Below are 21,084 nucleotides of genomic sequence, written 5' to 3' on the forward strand. Positions count from 1 at the left end.
AAATATTGGTTACATCAGTGACAAGTACCACGGTTGTTTTCCTTCCAGTACTTAGTTCACTTAGTTTTTTGTGTTTTAGTATATTTCCTATCTTAGGATATTTGTTGAATAAAAACAGTGATATTTGGCATCCTGGAATTGTTCTGGACTTTAATGAAAATGCTACTTTCTTAGCAGTACCTTGCTGAGTATGATGTTTATCTTGAATAATTTGTAAAGTCGTTTTAAGGAGGCATCACCTATTCTCTTGCTAAGAGTTTTATCCTTAATCCATGTTGAGTTTTATCTGTAACTTGGTTGGTGTCGGTGATGATCAATTAATATATTAATGTAAAGAATTACTGTAAGAGATTTCCTGAAGACAGATCCTCAACATTTCTGCTTTTTCCTGATTTATTTAATACAGTGCTAGATTTGAGTGCTAATGGTTTGTTGAGTATATTTTCATTTCCATTTGTAAGTAAGATTGGTTTATACTTTTATTTCACTTAGTTCTCTGCTTTTATTTCAGAATTATGCTAGCATTATAAACTTGTTAAAGCATTTCACTTTTTTTTAAATTGGAAAAACTGAATCCTCTAAACAACAGAAATTAGTTAATTAGTTATTTCCTAAAGCTCTAGTAGAACATGTCATAAAATCATTTTGAAAATGGCTATTTCTTGGCACCTTTATTTCCCCAAGTCTAGTAAAGTACCAGGGGCAAAGAGCTTCTTTAGCTCTTGTTGGATTCTCTAGATAAGTTCCTAGGAAATGATTTACTATGTAGAATTGTTTGTTATATTAACAGAGTTTGTTTTAGTCAGAGAAGCATTGTTACCCTGGCTAATTCAACAGGATATGGAATTAGTCTGAAAATGAAATACATGGAAATCTGTCTTCATGTATAGATTTTCTTAATAGAAAGATGCTGTTTGGTGATAGTCTAAATTCAGAGCTAACCTTTATAGGAAAGTGGTCTCATTAGTATCACTCAGTAGAGTATATAATTACCATGTGTAAAAAGACCAAAGGTAACCATTTTATAAATGTATTCATGTCTTGGGTTATTTTAGTATTTTCTGTTTTTTAAAGCTTATTCTGTGATTTAGAGTCATTATAATTAATTTATAAGTAAATGATATTTTAGAAGTTAAAGAGCTTTAATTTCAATAAAATCAATTTGGTATATACATTCACATTTCCCCCTTTTAAAAAAATTCAGTGTTTTCAGATAGTCATAAAACTCTGGTATATTGTAGAAGTAATGGGACGTCTGAGTGGTTCTCAGATTAATATGACAAAGCAGTGGTTCTCAGCCAGGGGCAGTGATGTCCCCACAGAACATTTGGCTGCATCGGGAGACTCTTTAATTGCCACAGTGGGAGGAAACCACTGCCATGAGTAGGTGGAGGCCGGAGGTGCTAGTGGACATAATATGCTGCACAGGATAGCCCCCTATAAAAAAGGATCTGTCCCCAATGTTAGTGATGCCAGGACTGAGAAACTGTTGTAAAAGGAAAGCACCCAACCCAACATAAAAGCACGAACACCCAACATAAAAATGTGTTCTTAGATGTGTGCTTATTCTTTCAGCAACTATAACTCTAACTTAGTACAGTTTACAAGGTCCTCATGCAAAATGTGTAGAGTATTCTGCTCTTGACTGACATCTAGTGAGACATTAACAAATAAATGTAAAACTGAAAGTTGAAATTAAATAAGCATGTAAATCAGAGTTATAGCTAGTTGTTTTTTCTGCTCTTATGAATTTCACATATAAATAATCTAAGAAGAGACTAAAGATTTGTTTAGGGCTACTGAGAAACAGGCTTCCCAGGTGGCTCAGTGGTAAAGAATCCGCCTGCCAATGCAGGAGACACAAGAGACGCAGGTTGGGTCCCTGAGTTGGGAACATTTGTTGGAAAAAGGAAATAGCAACCCAGTCCAATATTTTTGCCTGAAAAATCCCATGGACAGAGGAGCCTGGCAAGCTACAATCCATAAGGTCAAAAAGAGCCGGGTATGACTGATTGACTGAGCACACACATGCACACACACACACACTGAGAAGTTATAACTGAGAAGGAGTACTGTGTGGTAAATTCTGAGCTGAAGTACTACTATATCTCCTTTATCTTTTACTTATAGTCTTGATTTAATATTAGAGCTTAGGATATAACATTTTTTCATAGTTTTCTGAGTAAGTGCTGACTTCTGTTGGAAGACTTTTTATATTTTAAAAATTGCTTAAAAATTGTGGCGTTTTAGAGCCAATGGAGACCTAAGTGGTTTAATCCAATTTCTTCACTTACAGAGATTAAACTCCTCTATTTCATAGAGATGAAGCGATCTAGTCTGTGGTTTTGCAGCTTGTCAGGCCAGATCTTAAACTGGAGCCCACTGTTCCTGACTTATGACTTCTAGTTGAGTTTGCTCTCAGGGTGAGGGGAAGTGATTGTGTACTCTGGGTTCTTCTGAAAGCTTTTATGTTTGTTTTTCAAACTATGGATATTAAAACTGTTAAATTCTCATTCCTTTAAAAGAATATATATACACACCTCCATATATGTTTTAAAATGAATTTGTATTTATGTTTATAAATCTCATGTTTTATTTAATTTTTATTTATAAGCATTATGCACATGTAAACATGGATATTTCAAATCTTTCATAGGCAATGACACCTCCAAATCAAGGGCGGCCTGATTCTCCCGTCTACGCTAACCTGCAGGAACTGAAGATATCCCAGTCGGCTCTTCCCCCGCTCCCCGGAAGCCCAGCAATTCAGATTAATGGAGAATGGGAAACTCATAAAGATAGTTCAGGGCGTTGTTATTACTATAACAGAGGTACACAGGAAAGAACTTGGAAACCCCCTCGTTGGACTCGAGATACGAACACAAGCAAAGGAGATTCCCAGAGTCCAGGGGATCAAGAGGTATGAGGAGCTAGGGGGTCAACCAGTGAGTTACAGAGCTTTTTCTCTCTTCGTTCCTCAGAGAAGTAAATAGGTTTGCTTCTAACCTTTGAAATCTCTAAGATACTAAATCTTCTTTCCAAGTTTTATCATATCACTGTTTGTTGCTTCTTAGTGTGTAACTAGTAGAACGCAGCTAGCCCTGTGGCATGCTTACATGTCTAGAGTTCACTGCGTTAATGTTGCCTCTTGCCCATGGTTTCCCTCACATGCTAGAAGATACTAATCCAGTCATCATTATTGCCAAAGCAGTTACATTTTTTAGAAAAAGAAGGGAAGAAAATATGTGATGTGATTTAGCCAAACAAAAACCCAGTTATTTGATGCTTTTCTTTATGATTTGATGGGACTGGCAAGATACTTCTCAGTTTTTGTTAGAGGTACAAGTTCACTTTTTATGTCTGTGTAGGGAAAGTAAGTATAATATAAGTCCTTTGCTACAAGCTGAACATCCTCTAAATCTGACAGTTTACCCTAAAAACATTTCTTGATTGCCTGGTTGTTTTCTGTGTTTTTGGCCATGCCACGTAGCTTGCAGGATCTTAGTTCTCCTGCCAGGGATCAAATCTGTGCACCTGCAGTGGAAGTGTGAATCTTAACCACTGAGCTACCAGGGAAGTCCCTAAAACTAGTTTCTCTAACAAGTGTCCATACCGTTTCCCCACTCACCTTGGTTTCTCAGGCACACAGACATACACAGACACACACACCCCTACTCCCCGCCCCCCCCCCCCCAACATACCCACCCCCCCCCCCCCCCCCCCCCCCCCCGGAGGGCAGTGCAATGAATTAGCCAGTAGTGCTTTGAGAAGCACTCATCTCTGAGGCCTGGAGAGATTCCCTGGGACTGTGCAGATGTGCAGAGAAGCCTGGGTAGGATGGATGGAAGGAGTTACATCCTGCTGTTTGGTAGACAGCGGCCCCTGCACCCGCACAGAACACCTGCACTTAGAGCAGCTGACTTGTCAGTACAGCAGAACTCCAGCTAGGTAGGAGCTGGAGAAATCAGGTAACACATCCTGTGTTCAGCAGAGTCTAAGAGCTTTGTATAGTTAATAACCCCTCCTCTTGTCCTATTTTTCAGTTGGTTATTTATAGCTGTGCTTTGGTGGTAGCTTGTATTAATACTGAGAGTTGGGGAATGAGGTGGAGGGTTAGTGAGAAATTGTTCCTGTGTTACTATAATAAGAGAAGTGTTAGGGAAGTGATTTGAATTTGTGTGTTTAGAAAGATTTGAAAGTAAGTTGTCCTGTGTGTCCATGATAAAGTAAAGTCTTATCATTTGGAAGAATTAGGGAAAGGGTTAAATTATAGAATAAAAGGATTTAAAGTACGTATGGAAACTTGAATAGCCTTTCTTAGGTTTCTGTTACACTTCAGAAACTAGATGGGAGTGATCTGTAAATCACAGTCTGAGCTCACACCTCTCTACTCTCTGCACATATTGTCTTAAAATAGGTGTCTCCAGAGTGGCCGGGTCACATCTTCCAGAAACTTCTTGAGAAAGTTTGCGTATGGAGGTAAAATTGAGACCATGTGTGTGAAAATGTCGACACTGTACTCTCATATTTAATTGAGAGTGTGCCTGAGTGCAGAATTCTAGGTCGGAGATCATTTTTTCTCACAGTTGTGAAGTATTTTGAACTTGACTTTATGGTGATCTGGGTCAGCTGCATGTTGGATGTCTCCAGTGTTGGAACCATGAGGTCTTCCCATTCAGACTGACCAGTCTCTGCCGAAGTAGAAATGCTGGCCAGTAAGAGCTGCCCAGGGTGTTGGTAGCAGCGTTTATTTCACACACAGCCCCTTAGTCTCCCCTCTTTCTGTTTGGCACCCGTGTTCTAGTTGTGCCTGTTGTTTCCCAGCTCAGAATTCCTCTTGAGAGGGAGTCAGTCCCTGTGCTTCTGCTGCAGGAAGGGAGGGTGCACACTGGTGGCCAGGCGTGAGAAGGGAATCCTGGTGACATCAGTCCTCAGTTTCGTACCTCGGTTCCAGGAGGAACCTGTTGCTGTGTACACTTGTTGGATTTCATCTTTCCTCTTCAGTGCTGCCCCAACCCCCACCCGTTTAGATTCTGCTTGCTTTGTGGATAATTTAGGTTTTTGTTCATCTGCTTCTCAGCCTCCAGAGTTCTGTGGCTCTTGTGTCTTTCTGTGTTCTCCCTCTTATTGGGGGTTCAGATCTTTTTGAGCTTATTTCAGTACTGTTATCTTATTGGGGTTCAAGTGGGAGGAAACTTCTCTTTCATTCTAACTCAGAAGCTTGTTATTTTAGTGGTTACCCCGGAACAGTGGTTCTCACCTAGGGCAGTTTTGTCTCCAGGGGACATTAGGCAATGTCTGGGGATGTTTTGGGTTGTTACAGCTCAGGAAGGGTTACCAGCGTCTCATGGGTAGAGACCAGACAAACTGTTGCGCATCCTGTGATTCACATGACAGCTCTCACCACGAGGAATAATCTGGCCCTAACTGTCCATGATGCTGCTGCTAGGAAATGCTACCTTAGAAGTTGTAACCGGCATATGTGTCAGAGTCTACAATTAATCAGCATCTTCTTGCTCCTTGAAACCCTCCAAGAACTCTTTTAAGTGCTGTGGGGCCTTTTGTTGTTTATTTTATTTCTATTTTCTAGGCCCCCATCCCACCCCTGCGACTGTTGTACATTTGTTGTTTAGTGACTAATTCATGTCCGACTCTTTTGTGATCCCATGGACAGTAGCCCACCAAGCTCCTCTGTCCATGGGTTTTCTCTCAGCAAGAATACTAGAGTGGGTTGCAATTTCCTTCTCCAGGGGATCTTCCCAGCCCAGGGATTGAACCCATGCCTCCTGTTTGGCAGGTGGGTCCTTCACCACTGAGCCACTAGGGAAACCCCACTGTTGTACATGGTGACTCTTAAAATTAGTCCTTATATTTACCACTTTCTTTTTCAGATTTTTTAGGCAGATTACATTATCTTGAATAATTTTTTTACTGTCCTAAGTGCATACCCATACCTTTAAATTTCCTTAGTGAGCCTCCATTAGTGATAAGAGTCTTGGTTTTCATTTGCCTGGAAATTTATTTTTCATTATTTTTCAAGACTATCTTTACCTGGTACACAGTTCTAAGGTGATTGTTTGCTTTTTGTTTTTTTTCAGTTCCTTGAGACTTACTGTCGTGTTTTCAGGCTTCTATTATTAATATGCACAATTCAGTCTGTAGGTCTCGTCTTAAAGGAGGCTTTGAGGACCTTGTGCCTGTAATTTCACTGTGATATGATTAGGTGAAGTTATCTTTTTTTATTTCCTGCCCAGGCTTTGTTGGGAATCCCAGACTTGAGGAGTTTCTATCTTTGATTAGTTCTGGAAAATTCCTGTGTATCTACATACATTATCTATATACAGCTCCTGTCTCATTTTCTTTTTCCTCTCCTTTTGGGACTGTGATTAGGTACATGTGTACTCTGCTTGCTCCATTAGCCATGTTTCTTGATTCCCGTTAAACTTAACACTTTATTGCTGCACCTCTCTGAGCTTTGTCCTCAGTCATTTTCAAGTTAGGCTCCTGTTTGCTGTTTCTTCATCATGTGTGTTTATTTGCTATTAAACCAACCCTTGAACTTAAAAAATGTGTTATTTTTAATTTGTTTGGGGGAGCTATCCATGTTACTAGTTTGAAAAGTGTGAAACATACAGAAAAGTGGAAAGAATAGCACATTGAGCTCCTGTATGCTAGGTATCCTTCATTTGGATGTGCAGGTTGTTACCACTTCACCACATTTGCCTTGTTTCTTTACTTCTTTATTCTCTGACTAGACTGGGTCTTCCTTGCTGCGCGTGGGCAGGCTTCTTGCTGCTTCTCTTCTGCAGAGCGGCGGCTTCTCGTTGCAGGGCTTGGGCTGTCAGGCGCATGGACTTCAGAAGTTGCACACATTTCTTTCTCCCTCCTTTCACCCTTCTATCTCCACTAGTTGTTTTATTCTGAATCATTTGTCCAGACAATGTAATGGTTTATTCTCTTAAGTATAAGGACTTTTTCCAGCAAAACAAATTGAAAACATATTGAAAAATGCATTTATCACATCCAAGAAATTTAATATCTGAATGTTATTTAATGCAAAGTTAATATTCAGTGTTTCTCACTGGTCAGTTAATATCCTTTATGTTTTTTATTCCTGCAGTAGAGGATCCAGTGAATGATCATATGTTGCATTTATTTGTCATATTTTTCTTAGATCTTATTTTCTACTTCATTTTTTATAATTTCAGTATATAAAGTCTTTAAAGAGTCTGAATATGCTGTTTTTCTGCTGACTCACTCATGCTGTTTGTTTCATGTCTTGTGTGTGTGTTTTAATGTGAGATGATAGTTGTTGGAGATCATAGATAACAAATCTTTAATGCTAATGTTGAAAGTTCCTTCCTTCAGAGAGTTTTTCCTTGTTTCTCTCAGGTGCTGGGGAAACTAGTATCCTGTGGACATTTGAAACTGAATTTTCAGTCTTAGTTTCCCTAGGCCACCTAGGTGGTAGTAATGTGAATGCATAAAGACTGGCTTGTTGGGTTCTCCCCTAATTCCCCCCCGTTAGTCCTGTGATTTTCCTAGTGTGCACTAGAGGGACAAGGATTGTTTCTGGTTTACCCTATAACTGCAGGTATAATTCTTTGGGGTCCCCTGTCTTTATTGTGGGACTCCCTGTCTTAGGTTGTCCCGAATCCTGATCCCCAGCACACCTGCATGGTCTTGAAAACTAATGTTTTAGCTCAAGGTTTGGTAAATGCCTTCTTGAAGAAAGCTGCCTTTTTTATTCTCCTTACCAATCTGGATTCTTGCTTCCAGTTAGTTTTATTCCTGAGTATTTCTTAACCTCTTGCTCCTTGATGGTTTTGGAAAAAATTGTGATGTAATATGATGTGACATTTGTATATATTGCCAAAATGATCACAGTAAACATAGTTAACATCTGTCACCATACATAGTTACACAGAATATTTTTTTCTGGGAATGAGAACTTTTAAGATCTACTCTTTTAGCAAATTTTGAATGTGCAGTGTTGTATTATTAACTCTGTAACTATGCTGTAGATTCCATCCTCAGGACTTAATTTATTTTGTCACTAGGAGTCTGCACCTTCTGACCCTCTTCACCCATTCCCTACGTCTCTGTCAACCACCAGTCTGTTCTCTCTACCTATGAGCTTGTTTGTTTGGTTTGTTTTCACGTTCCACATGTGAGTGAGATCACTTGGTATTTGTCTTTCTTCTGCAAGTTATTTCATTTAGCATACTTCCCTCAAACTCTATCCATGTTGTCACAAATGACTAAATTTCTGTTTTCTTTAATGGCTGAATAATATTCTCCGTACAGATTGCCATTTATTCTGTTTCTAAAAGATTCTTATTGTACCTTTCTGATATTAGCTTATGTTTTAAGTGATCTCAATTAGATTAAAATAATCCTGATTTTTCAGCTAGGTTTTCCATTTTTTTAAACCATTGCTATTACAAAAGATGTATAGCTCACTCCATTCAAGACTTCTATAAAGTTGACTTTGTCAGTTTTTATGAACATGTTACTGACATTAGGATGTTTGTTTCTCGCACAGCATTGAGAATCTACACATCTGAGTGTTTCAGACCAAATATGGTGGTAGAAAATTTGATCTATTGAGTAGATGTAATTGTAGAAACTGTTTTACCTGAACGTGACCCTAGAAGGGTCATTTGCATAATTAGCCCAGTAAATATTACACTGAATTTCTTAATCTTTCTGTATTATGCTTGAATTCGTTCAATATTATATTTTCCTTCTTTTAAAGTATAGTTTTGAATAGTTTTTAACAAGCATTTGTGTTGAGTGAGTCAGGAAAACTTGATTATCAATTAGAAAATAAAATATAGTGTTACAGAGCTAGTGTCTTTTCCTCCCCTCTCCCATCCCACACACTTTAAAAAAATTAGCTCAAGCTATATTTATTAAGCACTTTTTTGCTGGGTGTTTGGCTAGGAACTTGCGATTAATAGGTGAAATTTTCAAGAATCTCAGTCTAATGAAGTGCCCTCACCTCCTACTTTGCTTAGACATAGATGTGCATACATACATTTGCCCTATCCCCATCATTTTTTAACCTGATTTCAGTTAAAAGTAGCATAGCATAGAAGGTAGCATTTTTATCTCTCAGTCTGAAAACATTGTTCTCATAGTGAATATTTCTAGGCTTGCATTAATGCAATATAATAACTTATTAATTTCCCTGCACCACTTACAGTATACCATTAAAAAGACTTTGTTATGAAAATTAAATAAATATTTGAATATATTCAAGATCTCTTAGTATGTATAGCCAAATAAAGTCAATTGCTTAGATTTTCAACTGCTCTATATGTATATTCAAAGAAGAACAATCCTTATGTTTCTGACTATTTGTAGCTTTTTTCATCAGAAGAAAACTACCACAGCATTTGTCACAGCCAGTCAGATAGTCAGTGTGGTTCTCCTCCAAGGGGTTGGTCAGAAGAGTTGGATGAACGTGGGCATACCTTATATACCAGTGACTATACTAATGAAAAGGTACATTTTTTTTTCTCATCTAGTTTTCTTGGCACATTCCTCTCATAAAATCATTGTGTACGGAAGCTCTAGTAGTATTTTAAAAACTCATGGAAATATTTTCTTGTAATTTTGTAGTCATGTCAACTGACAGTTCGAAAACTCAATGTAACTACTGATTCATGGTTTTAAGCTGCTTCCAGTTATCATAATTTTTGTGGTATCAACCTGTTTCAGAACCTTTTTAAGAGTAGACCCGTTGAGTGTCATTCTGTTTATGCCTCTTCAGTAAACATTTCTTTGTGTTTTTCTTGGCAAATAGTTTTTTTCGTAATAGTTTTCTCAACGTGTCATAATAATCCACCTCACGTCCTACACTGCTTTTTCTTTTATAACCAAGTTATGTAAAACAAAAACCATGAATCTACTGCTTTATGATTAAATAATTAGTGTGAGAATACTTGTTGTAATTTTATGTGTTTATCGTCAGAGAAGGTAATGGTTGGTTGTGCTAGTTTAAAGAATAAAAGCCTTGGGAATAAATGGAGATAGGTTTTCTCACTCCACAGTGTTTTTTAATTAACACTAGAACACGTGAAAACAATAATTTTCATTTATTTCACAATCAAGATCACATGTTTTAGTCTTTACTTCTTCATATTTCCTGTATTATATGAAGTTTTGTTGTCGGTGTTACTTAAATTGTATGAATAAGCTGTGTTGGCTACAGCAGGTAATTCCTAAGGGTTTGTATGAAGTTTGGATTAAATCGTTTAGTAGTTTCACCCTTAAAGATTGAAGAAAAATTCCCTTTTGTTAATTTGTCAACCCTGATTTCAGGGTGTGTGTGTCCTTGTGTCCACATACATACATATATATGATGTCCATATATGTATCTTTGTATCTTTACATTATCCATTTCTTATTGTGTTGTTAAGTGGTGCTTGGATCACTAGCTTGACACTGGATGAAAGAGAGAAATTTGCATTTAATATTTAGTTACTTATTTTTATCAAACTTAAAATGCAAGTCTGTTAGTATAAGTTTGTTATATTTCTTTTGGAATGTTTTTGAGCAAACAGAATAAAATTCATAAGAATATTACCTAATACCTATGATTTTATAAGCTTAAGCTCAATTTTATTTGCATTTAAAATATAACACCTGTTTTGTTTTTATAGTGGCTCAAGCATGTTGACGATCAAGGTAGACAATATTACTACAGTGCAGATGGATCTCGCTCAGAGTGGGAGTTGCCAAAGGTAATAAACCTTAACACTGAGTTTCTGTGTAAAAATAGTGGATGAAGTAAATAATACCTGAAAATGGTTACAACAGGTTTATTTTTAAATTTTTATTCAGCTCTTAAAAAGCAGCAAGACTAGTTTTTCCATATTTCATTGAGAATCCTTTGTCTAAATTATTCTGTGACATACATTATCTTATAGCTATATAATATTGATAATCCCTATTTAAAATTTCTTTTGATTCAGTTTTTCATTGTTCCTGGATCCAAGATCCCCTTTAAGTGGCAGTAATACAAAGAGTTCTCTTAAATTTGTTGAGTTTTCTGCATGAAGTTGGTGTTAAACTTATGTTTTTAAAAGAAGAAAAGCAACTCAGTATTCAAGTTTATTCTTGTATGTAGATGTGTATTATAGTTGAGTCAGTCATTAGCAGCATGTAGTAATGAGACCTTCCAGGGTCTCACTGGCTCTCTAAAGATAAATGCACAAGGGCTGAGTTTATCTAAAGCAGTAGGTTTCAAAATGGTTGTGTACTTAACCACCGTTAGTATTAAGATATAAATATATATAAATATTAATGATACATGAGCAAACATTTAAATTTTAATTGGTACCTTACGTTAACATTTTAGAAAACACCTATAAGTAGCAGATGTATCTGTAGTGTCAATTATCAGACTTTAGTTTATAAAGAAATTTTTCTTTTTCCCAAAGTAAGTCAATTTAAAGAAAAATATAACTAGCTTAGAGATACATGGATATAGAAAAAAAATCATTAAAAAATATAGTATAATGGATAGAATAAGCTATAGTCAGAGGGACAAGAAGATAACAAATATTAAAACATGGTTAAAGGAGATGGAAGATGGGTGGAAATTTTCCTGTATTCACAAATGAGGAATTCTTGAAGAAGAAAATGGAAGAACTGGTAGAGAAATAGTATTTTGGAAATATAATTTCTTGGAATTTTCTGAAACTAAAGGAAGGCATGAGTCTTCAACTGGAGCCTTCAATACTGACCAGAACACAGTAAAAAAAATACACATATTGACAAATTTTACTGAATCTGTGGAACTTCAGTAGAGGGAGACAATCTTAAAAGCCATCAAAGGGTAAAAAGGAAGATTACCTGTGGTGGCAGTTTGCATCATTTGATCCATTCCTCACTCACTCCCATATCAGTGCTTTTTGCTGTGTACCTTTGTAGTGACCTCTTGCTGTGTATGGGGACATATTGTCCTGCTGTTACCATGACTGAATCTAGTCTAGACATGTGACTTGCTTCCACTGATGGGATGTGAGCAAATGTGTCATAAGCATGGTATTGTAAAGGGCTTGTACATCAGGGCTTGCTTTTCCACCTCTGCCTCTGCTGTGAGTGGAATGTGTGGTCGTAGGTAGAGTAAATAAATACATTTTAAGAAAATGAACAGAGTCTCAGAGATCTGTGGGACCATACAAAAGACCTAACATTCATTTCTTGAGAATTCCAGAAGGAGTGAAGAAAGAGTGTGAGCCTGAAAAATATTTGCAGAAACAATGTTTGAAAACATCTCAGATTTGATAAAAGACAAACCACCAGATTCAAGAAGCTGAGTAAATACCAAACAGTATGGACTCAAAGAAATCCACATCCAGACACATTGTAATCAAATTTCTGAAAACTAAAGACTTCCCTTTCCCCCCCTTCAAGAAATATCTTGAAAGCAGCTCAGTGAAACAACACAGTACTTTGTGGGATAATAATGATTTGAATAGCAGAGGATGTCTTATTAGAAACCATGAAGCCAGAAGGAAGTGGTGCAATACTTTACAAATGCACAGAGAAAAAACTCATGATTATATATCCAACAAAAATATCCTTCAGTCATGAAAGTAAAATAAAGACATTTTCAGATGAAAGTAAACCCAGAGATTTATTACCAACAGTCTTGTTCTCAAAGAATTACTGTAAGAAATCCTTAAAACAGAAGAGAAATAAATGAAGAAAACTTGGAACATTAAAAATGAACAGAGTATAATGGGAAGGGTGAATATCAGAAGAGACATTTGTCTTGAGTTTTAAGGGGATATAAGAAGATATTCTATGCAAATGGAAATCAGAAGAAAGCTGCAATAACAGTATTCATATCAGACAAAATAGGCTTTAAAATAAAGACAGTTATGAGAGACAAAGGATACTACGTAAAGATCAAAGGATCAATCCAAGAAAAAGATATAACAATCGTAAATATATACATACCCAGCATAGGAATATCTCAATAAATAAGGCAAATGTGAACAGCCATAAAAGGAGAAATCACCAGTCACATAACAGTAGTGGGGGACTTTAATATCCCACTTTGATCAACGGACAGATCATCCAGACAACAAATGAATAAGAAAACAGGCTTTAAATGACACCTTACGCTAGATGGACTTAATCGATATTTATAGAGCATTCCATCCAAAAGCAGCAGAGTACACATTCTTCTCAAATGCACATGGAACATTCTCCAGGATTGATCATATGCTAGGCCACAAAGCGTGCCTCAGTAAATGCAAGAAAATTGAAATCATGTCAGGCATCTTTTCCAGTCACAGTGCTTTGAGATTAGGAATCAACTGCAAGGAAAAAAACTGTAAAAAACACAAACATGTGGAGACTAAACTATATGCTACGAGACAACCAATTGATCACTTAGGAACTCAAAGAGGAAATCAAAAAAATTATGTTTGACCTTTAAAAAAATTAGAACATTTCTGAAGGTGGAGATGTTATCTAGGACAACTATATTGTGAAGAGGGGAGAGTAGTGTGACATAATTGTTGGTAAGGTTTCTACGTTTCACTTGAAATAGTAAAATGCTGATATTGATAGACTATGAGGAATTAAATACATAATTTGTAATACCTAGAGTAAGCACTTGGAGAAGGAAGTGGCAGCCCACTCCAGTGTTCTTGACTGGAGAATCCCAGGGTTGGGGGAGCCTGGTGGACTGATGTCTATGGTGTCGCACAGAGCTGGACACGACTGAAGTGACTTAGCAGTGGCAGAGTAAGCACTAAAAAACTGTAATGTGAAAGAGACTCAAAGAGCTATAGATAAATTAAACTACGTTAGTAAAAACTCAAGATAGTCCATAGGAAAGCAGGAAAGGAGAAACAGGCATGATAAACAGAATATAAAACAAAGCAGCAGACTTAAATCCTAACATATAAATAAATTACATTAAATGTAAATGGTTTAAACACAGCTATTGAATATTTTTGGAAATGATTAAAAACCATGACCCGATTATATGTTTCTACAGAAAGATCACTTCAAATGTAATGATATATTACTTCATGCTGAAGATTACTCATCATATAGTTTATAGTAAATCTCATACTTCATGATGCCGTTGCAGAAGCTTTGCCATTAAAATTAGGTCTTAGATTATAACTTTCCTGTCAGTGCTTCTATTCAACAATTAAAAAAAAAATTCACAGATGCAGTTGTTCCTTTTATTATTAGAAAATCAGGAGATTTGGCAAACTCAGAACTGTTAATAGTTCAGTAAGTTTGCTGGACATAAAATCAACCTAAAAACTACCCAGTTTTCTAGTAAAAAGTTAATTTGAAAATAGGATAGGAATAAAGTTATTTTTTATATTAGCAACAGAAGCAACAATGCCAAGAAGAATCCTAAGATTATACCTTTAGAAAGTTTGTGAGATCTTAAGAAAATTTCAGAGCAGAATTGAGGGACATAAAAAGATGACCTGAAATGATGTGATATGCCATTATGATCTTGGGTTGGGATGCTTAACATTGTAACAGTGTCCCCATTGATCTGTAAATTCACTGCATTTCCATTTACTATTCCTGTCTCCACCTTTTTTGTTTTTTTGAATTGATGCTAAATTTTACTTGCCAGCAAAGGTCTGTGAAGAACCAAAATATTCCTGAGTAGGGAGAATGTCTACTCAAGAATAGGAGAGGGCTGAGGTTCCTGCTCTAGTGATTAAGTTGTGGGCACATGTGCAGAGAAATAGACCAACAGAACAGAATAGGAACCTCAGATGTAGCATCACAAATCCCTGGGTAAAGCATAGACTGTACAATAAATATTCTGAAGATTATTGGTTATTCTCAGGGGGGAGGAAATGAAATAAACATAGATCTTGACATCTCACCTAATGATTAATTCCAGGTAGATGATAGCTGTAAATGTAATAAGCAAAACTTTAAAGGCTATAGAAGGCTGGATCATCCGAGAATGTCTTTGACTTCAGAGTAGGAAGCATTTTTTCAACAAGACTGTGTAAGGAAAAACTATAAAGGAAAAGATGGGCAGATGTGACTACATACAATCCAGCAGAACACTTTTTAATATTAAAGATACCATACAAAGGGGAAGAAATGAGCTTTGGGCTCAGAAAAGCTACATTCAATTCGCAAAGCCTACAAAACCAAAATGTATAAAGAACTTGTTGGTTCTTTATGTACACACTAGTGAGAGAGAGAACCTAATTGAAAATAGGCAAAATATATGACTGTCAGGGGAGCGGGTAATTTCCTTGGTTCTGTCTCGTCACAACAAAAATTTGAAGCGACAGACCTTAAAGCCCTCGGTGTATCACAGCTCTTGTGCAGTGTTACAGCTCAGTTTTATTTAGAAAATAAATAAAGGAAAATACATCCTCGAGGCATGAGGGCATGCTGACCCAAAAGATGCAAAGAGGAGGGGGAGAGAGAGAGAGAGAGAAAGAAAGAGAGACAGAGAGCGCATGCAGAGGAGAGAGACACCCTGGGCCCTTTGGCTCCTCTTTTTGTATGTTTTTTTCCTCCCCCTGGGCCTGCCCTATGTAAATTGGGCTAGCCAGGAGTACTGTTTGTTCTACCTGAGGTCCTCACTCTGGTCCTCGGACCTTCCTTTGTTCTATTTTCGAGGGCTTTTCCCTTCCTTGTCTTTTAGCCACCGCCATTCTGGCCTCCTTTTTCCTATTCTAACTACTTAACATGACTAAGCCATATGGAGGAAAGGAAATTCATGAAATAAGTATTTGAAAAGAATTTCCAAGTCACCAGGAAAATGAAAGCAGTGAAGTAACATTATACCTATGTATATACATTTATTTTCTATACACAAATGTGTATAAATTCAACAGTATCAAGTATGGCAGTAGAGAGCATTATGTTCTGCTGGTTAGAGTGCTGTTAGTACCCCACCTTGGGGATGTCCACCTGAAACAGCAGGTTAAATTATATTTAGTGCTGTCTGTGAAACTGCTGGAGAAGGAAATGGCAAGCCACTGGAGTATTCTTGCCTGGAGAATCCTGTGGACGGAGGAGCCTGGTGGGCTACAGTCCATGGGTCGCAAAGAGTGACACGACTGAGCGACTTCACTTCACGTTCACTATGAAACTGCTGGGTGGCGTTTCGCTGGGCTCCAGAGAGCTCTGGTCCTTTGTATCTCAGCGCAAAAAGAATTCAGCAGAGGTAAAGTAATAGATAAGATGTGACTATTAGAATAGGACAGTTGTGGGGCTTACAAGTGGGTGGGTGAGAGAGTGGCAAGTGCTGAGAGCTTGTTGGGTTGCAGTTTTATAATCAAAGGAAAAGTAGGGAAGGGCAAAAGACCATTTTTCTCATTCTTGAGTAGACATCACGCTTTCATCATCAGCTCCTCCTCCAGGTTGGGCAGGAGAGTTTTCTTGTCCCTGCCTGGTCAAGCCAGCCACTATGGAAAAATTATTTCAGGTCTCAGTACAATGAGGGTCTTTCACTTTGAAGTGTCACCTTTCCATAAATTACTATTTTCTTTATGCTTGCAGAGAGCATGTCCTAGGTATCATTAACTTACTGAGTTCTCTGGGCAGGATGTGGGTCTCATGCCACCATTGTTTTATTGTTTGGGGGGCATGTCTCATGCTTTGTTTGCATGGGTTTTGCTGCTAAGCAAGCCTTCTTGATTTTGTAGTTAAGCAAGCCTGCTTTCTTCAGTGATCATTAACGTATTGTGGTCTCCCAAAGCCCCCTAAAGTTCCTCCCTATCTAAGTCCTCAAATGGTATTTCTGAGCTATTTGATTATCCTACTCTACCCCTATCATCCATATATAAGGTAGTATTATGAGGAAGTGAAATATAAATGAGTTTGAGCTGAAAACTCACCATCATGGATGTAGTTTTTTTTAATTGTTTTTTAATAAAAACATTATTGAATGAAAAAACAAATTGAAGATTGATATGTGTGATATGATTCCATTTATATAAAATTTAAAAGCCCACAGGTAATATGTAGTTATAGATACATATATATGTACTGAAGTGTAAAGTTCTGAGAATGGTGAGCACTGAGTTACATGGTACTGCCAGGCAGGGGTTAATGTGTGTGTGAGTCGCTCAGTTGTGTCCAGTACTCTGCCACCTTATGGACTGTAGCCTGTCAGGCTCCTCTGTTCGTGGAATTCTCCAGGTAGAAATACTGGAGTGGGTTGCTATTTCCTTCTGCAGGGCATCTTCCAGACCCCGGAATCGATCCAAGGTGTCCCGCATTGCAAGGCAGATTCTTTACTGCCTGAGCCACAAGGGAAGCCCTTGCTGGGGAGGGGAGGAGGAATGGAATCTAAAAGATGTGCTCAGAGAACCCTCATATTTTATTTCTTTAGAAGTCAGGAAGTTATCTGTCTTAGGTATGTTGGAGCTCAGTGGTGGGTTTTTACTACAGTTGCTATTCTTTTGTATGTTTGAAATTATTCAAATAAAAATGCAATTAAAATTCTTAAAAGAGGTGTTTTTAAGAAGTTTTTTTAAATGTTAAGTTTTAGCCATCTTGTTCAACTAGATTGTGTTTGTGTGTGTGTATTTTAACTATGGTGTCTTCTTATTTTTCTTTTCTGTAATTACGTGACACTTTATTTTTGTCTTCTGTCTACATTAGATTTTATATCACATTTTATTTATGCTTTATTTGCTTTTATGAATATACTGTTGCTGAGTAAAACTGTCAACACCTTTAAAATGGTGATTATTACCCAGTTTAATTTTACATTATTTTTGTTGCCCTGCGAAAAGGATTTCTAAACCGTTGTGGTAATTATAAAGTTCAAAAGCTAGGGTAAATATCCATTAAAGTTCAACACAAGCTTACACACAATTGCACATTTTAGTTGTTCCTAATAGTGATTGTATTGAAGTGATAGTACAACTCCACTGGGTCTCTGCACTTAAGAAATTTATTTCACAGAATTTTTTGCAGGGGGAAGCCTTTAATCTTCATTTTTGTTCATTCTATAAATGATCCTTTTGTGAACTTGTGTGACAAATTTTAAGATTGCTGTTTGTTAGGCAACAGTGGGTGAAAAACATACACCCATGTGACTGCCTGGCTTTGGCAAATTCTGATGTGAAAAATGAAGTAACAGCTTTGGGAAACAGTTTGGAGGGCTGTATGGACTCATTTTGGAAAGTGAAGAAATGACATACTGTGGACAAAGATGTTGGAAGGTTTTTAAAAATAATATAAACAGTATAAATAATGTATTATTGAAATTTAATAATAAGATAAAAATTTAACTTCACTGAAAATACAATGAGTCATTAAAATTTAAGACTTAGTGGGGTTTTTTTGAGAAGTAGGTATTAGGAATACTTTGGTTTCAGGAGAAGAATGTATCCCTTAAAAATAGATGAATTTTCTTTTGTCATTTTATTATAATTTATTTATAATATATTAAAACTGCCTGTATGAAGTAGCATAACTCTTAAACCTCACATTTCTCAAATGTTTATGCCTGGTGGTCTACTTGACATTTCAAACATTGCAAGACTTGGTATCTTATTAATAATGTGTTCTTAATTTTATATGTAATTTTTGTTTGGCAGTTACTACTATCCTTTGTGAGGGGGGCATGACACCCCACTGCAGCAGAGAATCCCCATGGACCGAGGAGCCTGGTGGGCTTCAGTCTGTGGGGTCACCAAGTGTGGGACGCAGCTGAGCCTCTAAGCACAGCACTCATCCTTTGTACACAGCTGATATGTTCACGATTGGTGTCTGAACTAGTATGGGCACTGCTGTTTGACTTGGTTACATTTTACCACTTCAGAGAAATAAATAGTAGTGTGCTTGGCCTATGAATGAAAAGTAAAAGTAAAAATAAAAAGCCCTTTAAATGTGAATATACTGTTGCGTATGAAAGCATCATTTTAAAAACATTTAAAAACATAAGCCAATAACTGAATTCATGTGGATTTTCAAAGTAGAAGGAACTTTAAAAAATTAATTGGTCTGATGACCTCATGTTACAAATCATAATAACTAATATTTATTGAGACCCTATCAGCACAACATTTGGCACTTTTTATATGCTATTTATCCCCCTTTTTCTGTTGTATCTGTTTTACAGTGAGTACAGTTTAGACTTGGGGGATATTAAGTGTTTTGCCAAAAATAACATGAGCTGGGTCTCTCCAACACCCAAGTGTGTGAACTTGTGCCAAGTGCTGGTCAGAGATGAGTGAACTCCCACTAGTGTCACATGGCGAGCTTTGCCTGATGCCACGTGTCACTTGGAGCCAGCATGTTTAGATTCCACTTCTGTTTCTATTATTTATGAGGTGTAATTTGTTTTCTTTAGTACAATGCTTCGTCTCAGCAGCAAAGAGAAATTATTAAAAGTAGGAGTCTGGACAGGCGGCTGCAAGAACCAATAGTATTGTCAAAGTGGAGACATAGCACCATTGTGCTGGATGCCAATGACAAGGTAGGACTTTATGGGAAAATAAATCTGTTGAGAACTCGGGCAAGTTCTTTATGCTTTATTTTCTTCTTTGTTGAGTCTCATACCTTGGTGGTGACTGTTTTATTGCATGCCATATCTGTTTGTCCCAGAGTGGGAATTGGTTTTGAAGTTTTCTGGTTTTTGACCTATGGAGTAATGATGTATGTATACATGGTACATTTGGGCCTGGTGGGTGATAGGTTTTTTTCATAATCCCATTTAATCACAAATCATTATTGTTTGTCTTCAGTTTCTAAGAGATTTAATGGTAAAGACATTTAATTAACTTTCCCATCCCAGGGAACGTTGAAAGCCTGCTCCTCCTGTTTCCCTAACAGCTCTCTGTTCAAAGTGCTCCTGAGAAGTCATGTTCTCTGTTTGAACTAGGGAGTGGATTTTGATGCAAACAATGAGATTGGAAAAGTGGTAGAATTTTTAACTTCCTTGTGAGTTACATCTTTACCTTGTGACCTCAAGTCCGGTGATAGAATGGGAAATTACTACAGATTTGTAAACATCAAGACATACTGATGTTAAAGTGGTGGTAATGATGTGAGAGTGGCAGTAACACTCTAACATTGAAATACTTGTCACTGGGGACTCTGTTTCACCAAAGATTCTCTTTCGGCATAGTTAATAGGTTTCCTGCATTTGCAGGCATGTTAGTGAGAGCAGGAGGCCCTCTCCAGAGGCATATTTCTCTGTGTTTGGATACTTTCAGTCCTAAATTCATTTTTAAATTATCTCTATTAGTTGGTCAAACAAGTACTTCTAATTTCTATTTGTAAGGATATTAGGTGGTGGAATGTAGAGAGCATATTAAAGGAATGAAATTCTGGAGTCTGTACTATTGAAGGCTTGGAAATATATTAGCATTGAAGTTAACCTGTGTAGGTAAGAGTCCTGGAGATTTTATTAATAATAGAAAAATTCATTTAACTATAAGAACCAGATTACACTTCAGTGTATACAAAAAACTGTACTAAATGTGATGAACGCTCTAGTGCCTAAGCTATGGTTGAACCAACTCTATTACATCATCCAGTGAACTCTAGAATAAAAAAGATGTTTATTTTGCTGATGTAGACTTAAAATTTCTTATCTCTTTATAATCTTTCATGAGATTCATTTTCAGTATATTATTAGAATAACATGTGGGATTCTTATCTCATATCCTTTTTCATCTAATTGTTTCAGAATGTGATAATGTGATTTTCTTGAGACTAGAGCTTATTTTTGTAGAAATGGCTTTTTCCCCTCTACCTTTATAAATGGAATCACAGATAATTATTTCATCAGATAAACTCTTTTACTTATCATCATCTTCTAGGATATATGTTTTTAAGATTTAAGATTATAAAAGAGGGACTATACCAGAACAAGCTGGTGGACTCATACAAGGGGTAAAACCTGTATAACTTGAAAAGTAATCTCAGAAACCTAATACTGTATAGCAAATGTTGTTAGAATGCTATAGGTCCTAATTCAGTTGCCAGACAACCTTGAAGGAGGTAGGTGAGGGTATGTAGTTACCACTCATTTTATTCAGTTACTTATTTTCTAGTTTATGGGTCATCAAATCTTTCCTATTTTCCTCA

The 21,084-nt window shown here is 36.9% G+C and overlaps 1 protein-coding gene across 8 annotated transcripts in view; it reads left to right on the forward strand.

The window, feature by feature from the left end:
- Positions 1-21,084, forward strand: part of ARHGAP12 (Rho GTPase activating protein 12) — a 119,276-nt gene that overhangs the window by 57,422 nt on the left and 40,770 nt on the right. For 5 of the 8 annotated variants that reach the window (XM_070472132.1, XM_070472130.1, XM_070472134.1 and 2 more), the window contains 4 exons: positions 2,657-2,920; positions 9,370-9,510; positions 10,671-10,751; positions 19,343-19,468. In XM_070472132.1, the coding sequence (XP_070328233.1) occupies positions 2,657-2,920; positions 9,370-9,510; positions 10,671-10,751; positions 19,343-19,468 (612 nt within the window). The remainder of the gene's footprint in view (positions 1-2,656; positions 2,921-9,369; positions 9,511-10,670; positions 10,752-19,342; positions 19,469-21,084) is intronic. The other 3 variants (XM_070472135.1, XM_070472136.1, XM_070472137.1) reach the window with 2 other exon arrangements.

Source organism: Odocoileus virginianus, chromosome 9 (assembly GCF_023699985.2).
Source record: "Odocoileus virginianus isolate 20LAN1187 ecotype Illinois chromosome 9, Ovbor_1.2, whole genome shotgun sequence".
Taxonomy (NCBI): Eukaryota; Metazoa; Chordata; class Mammalia; order Artiodactyla; family Cervidae; genus Odocoileus; species Odocoileus virginianus.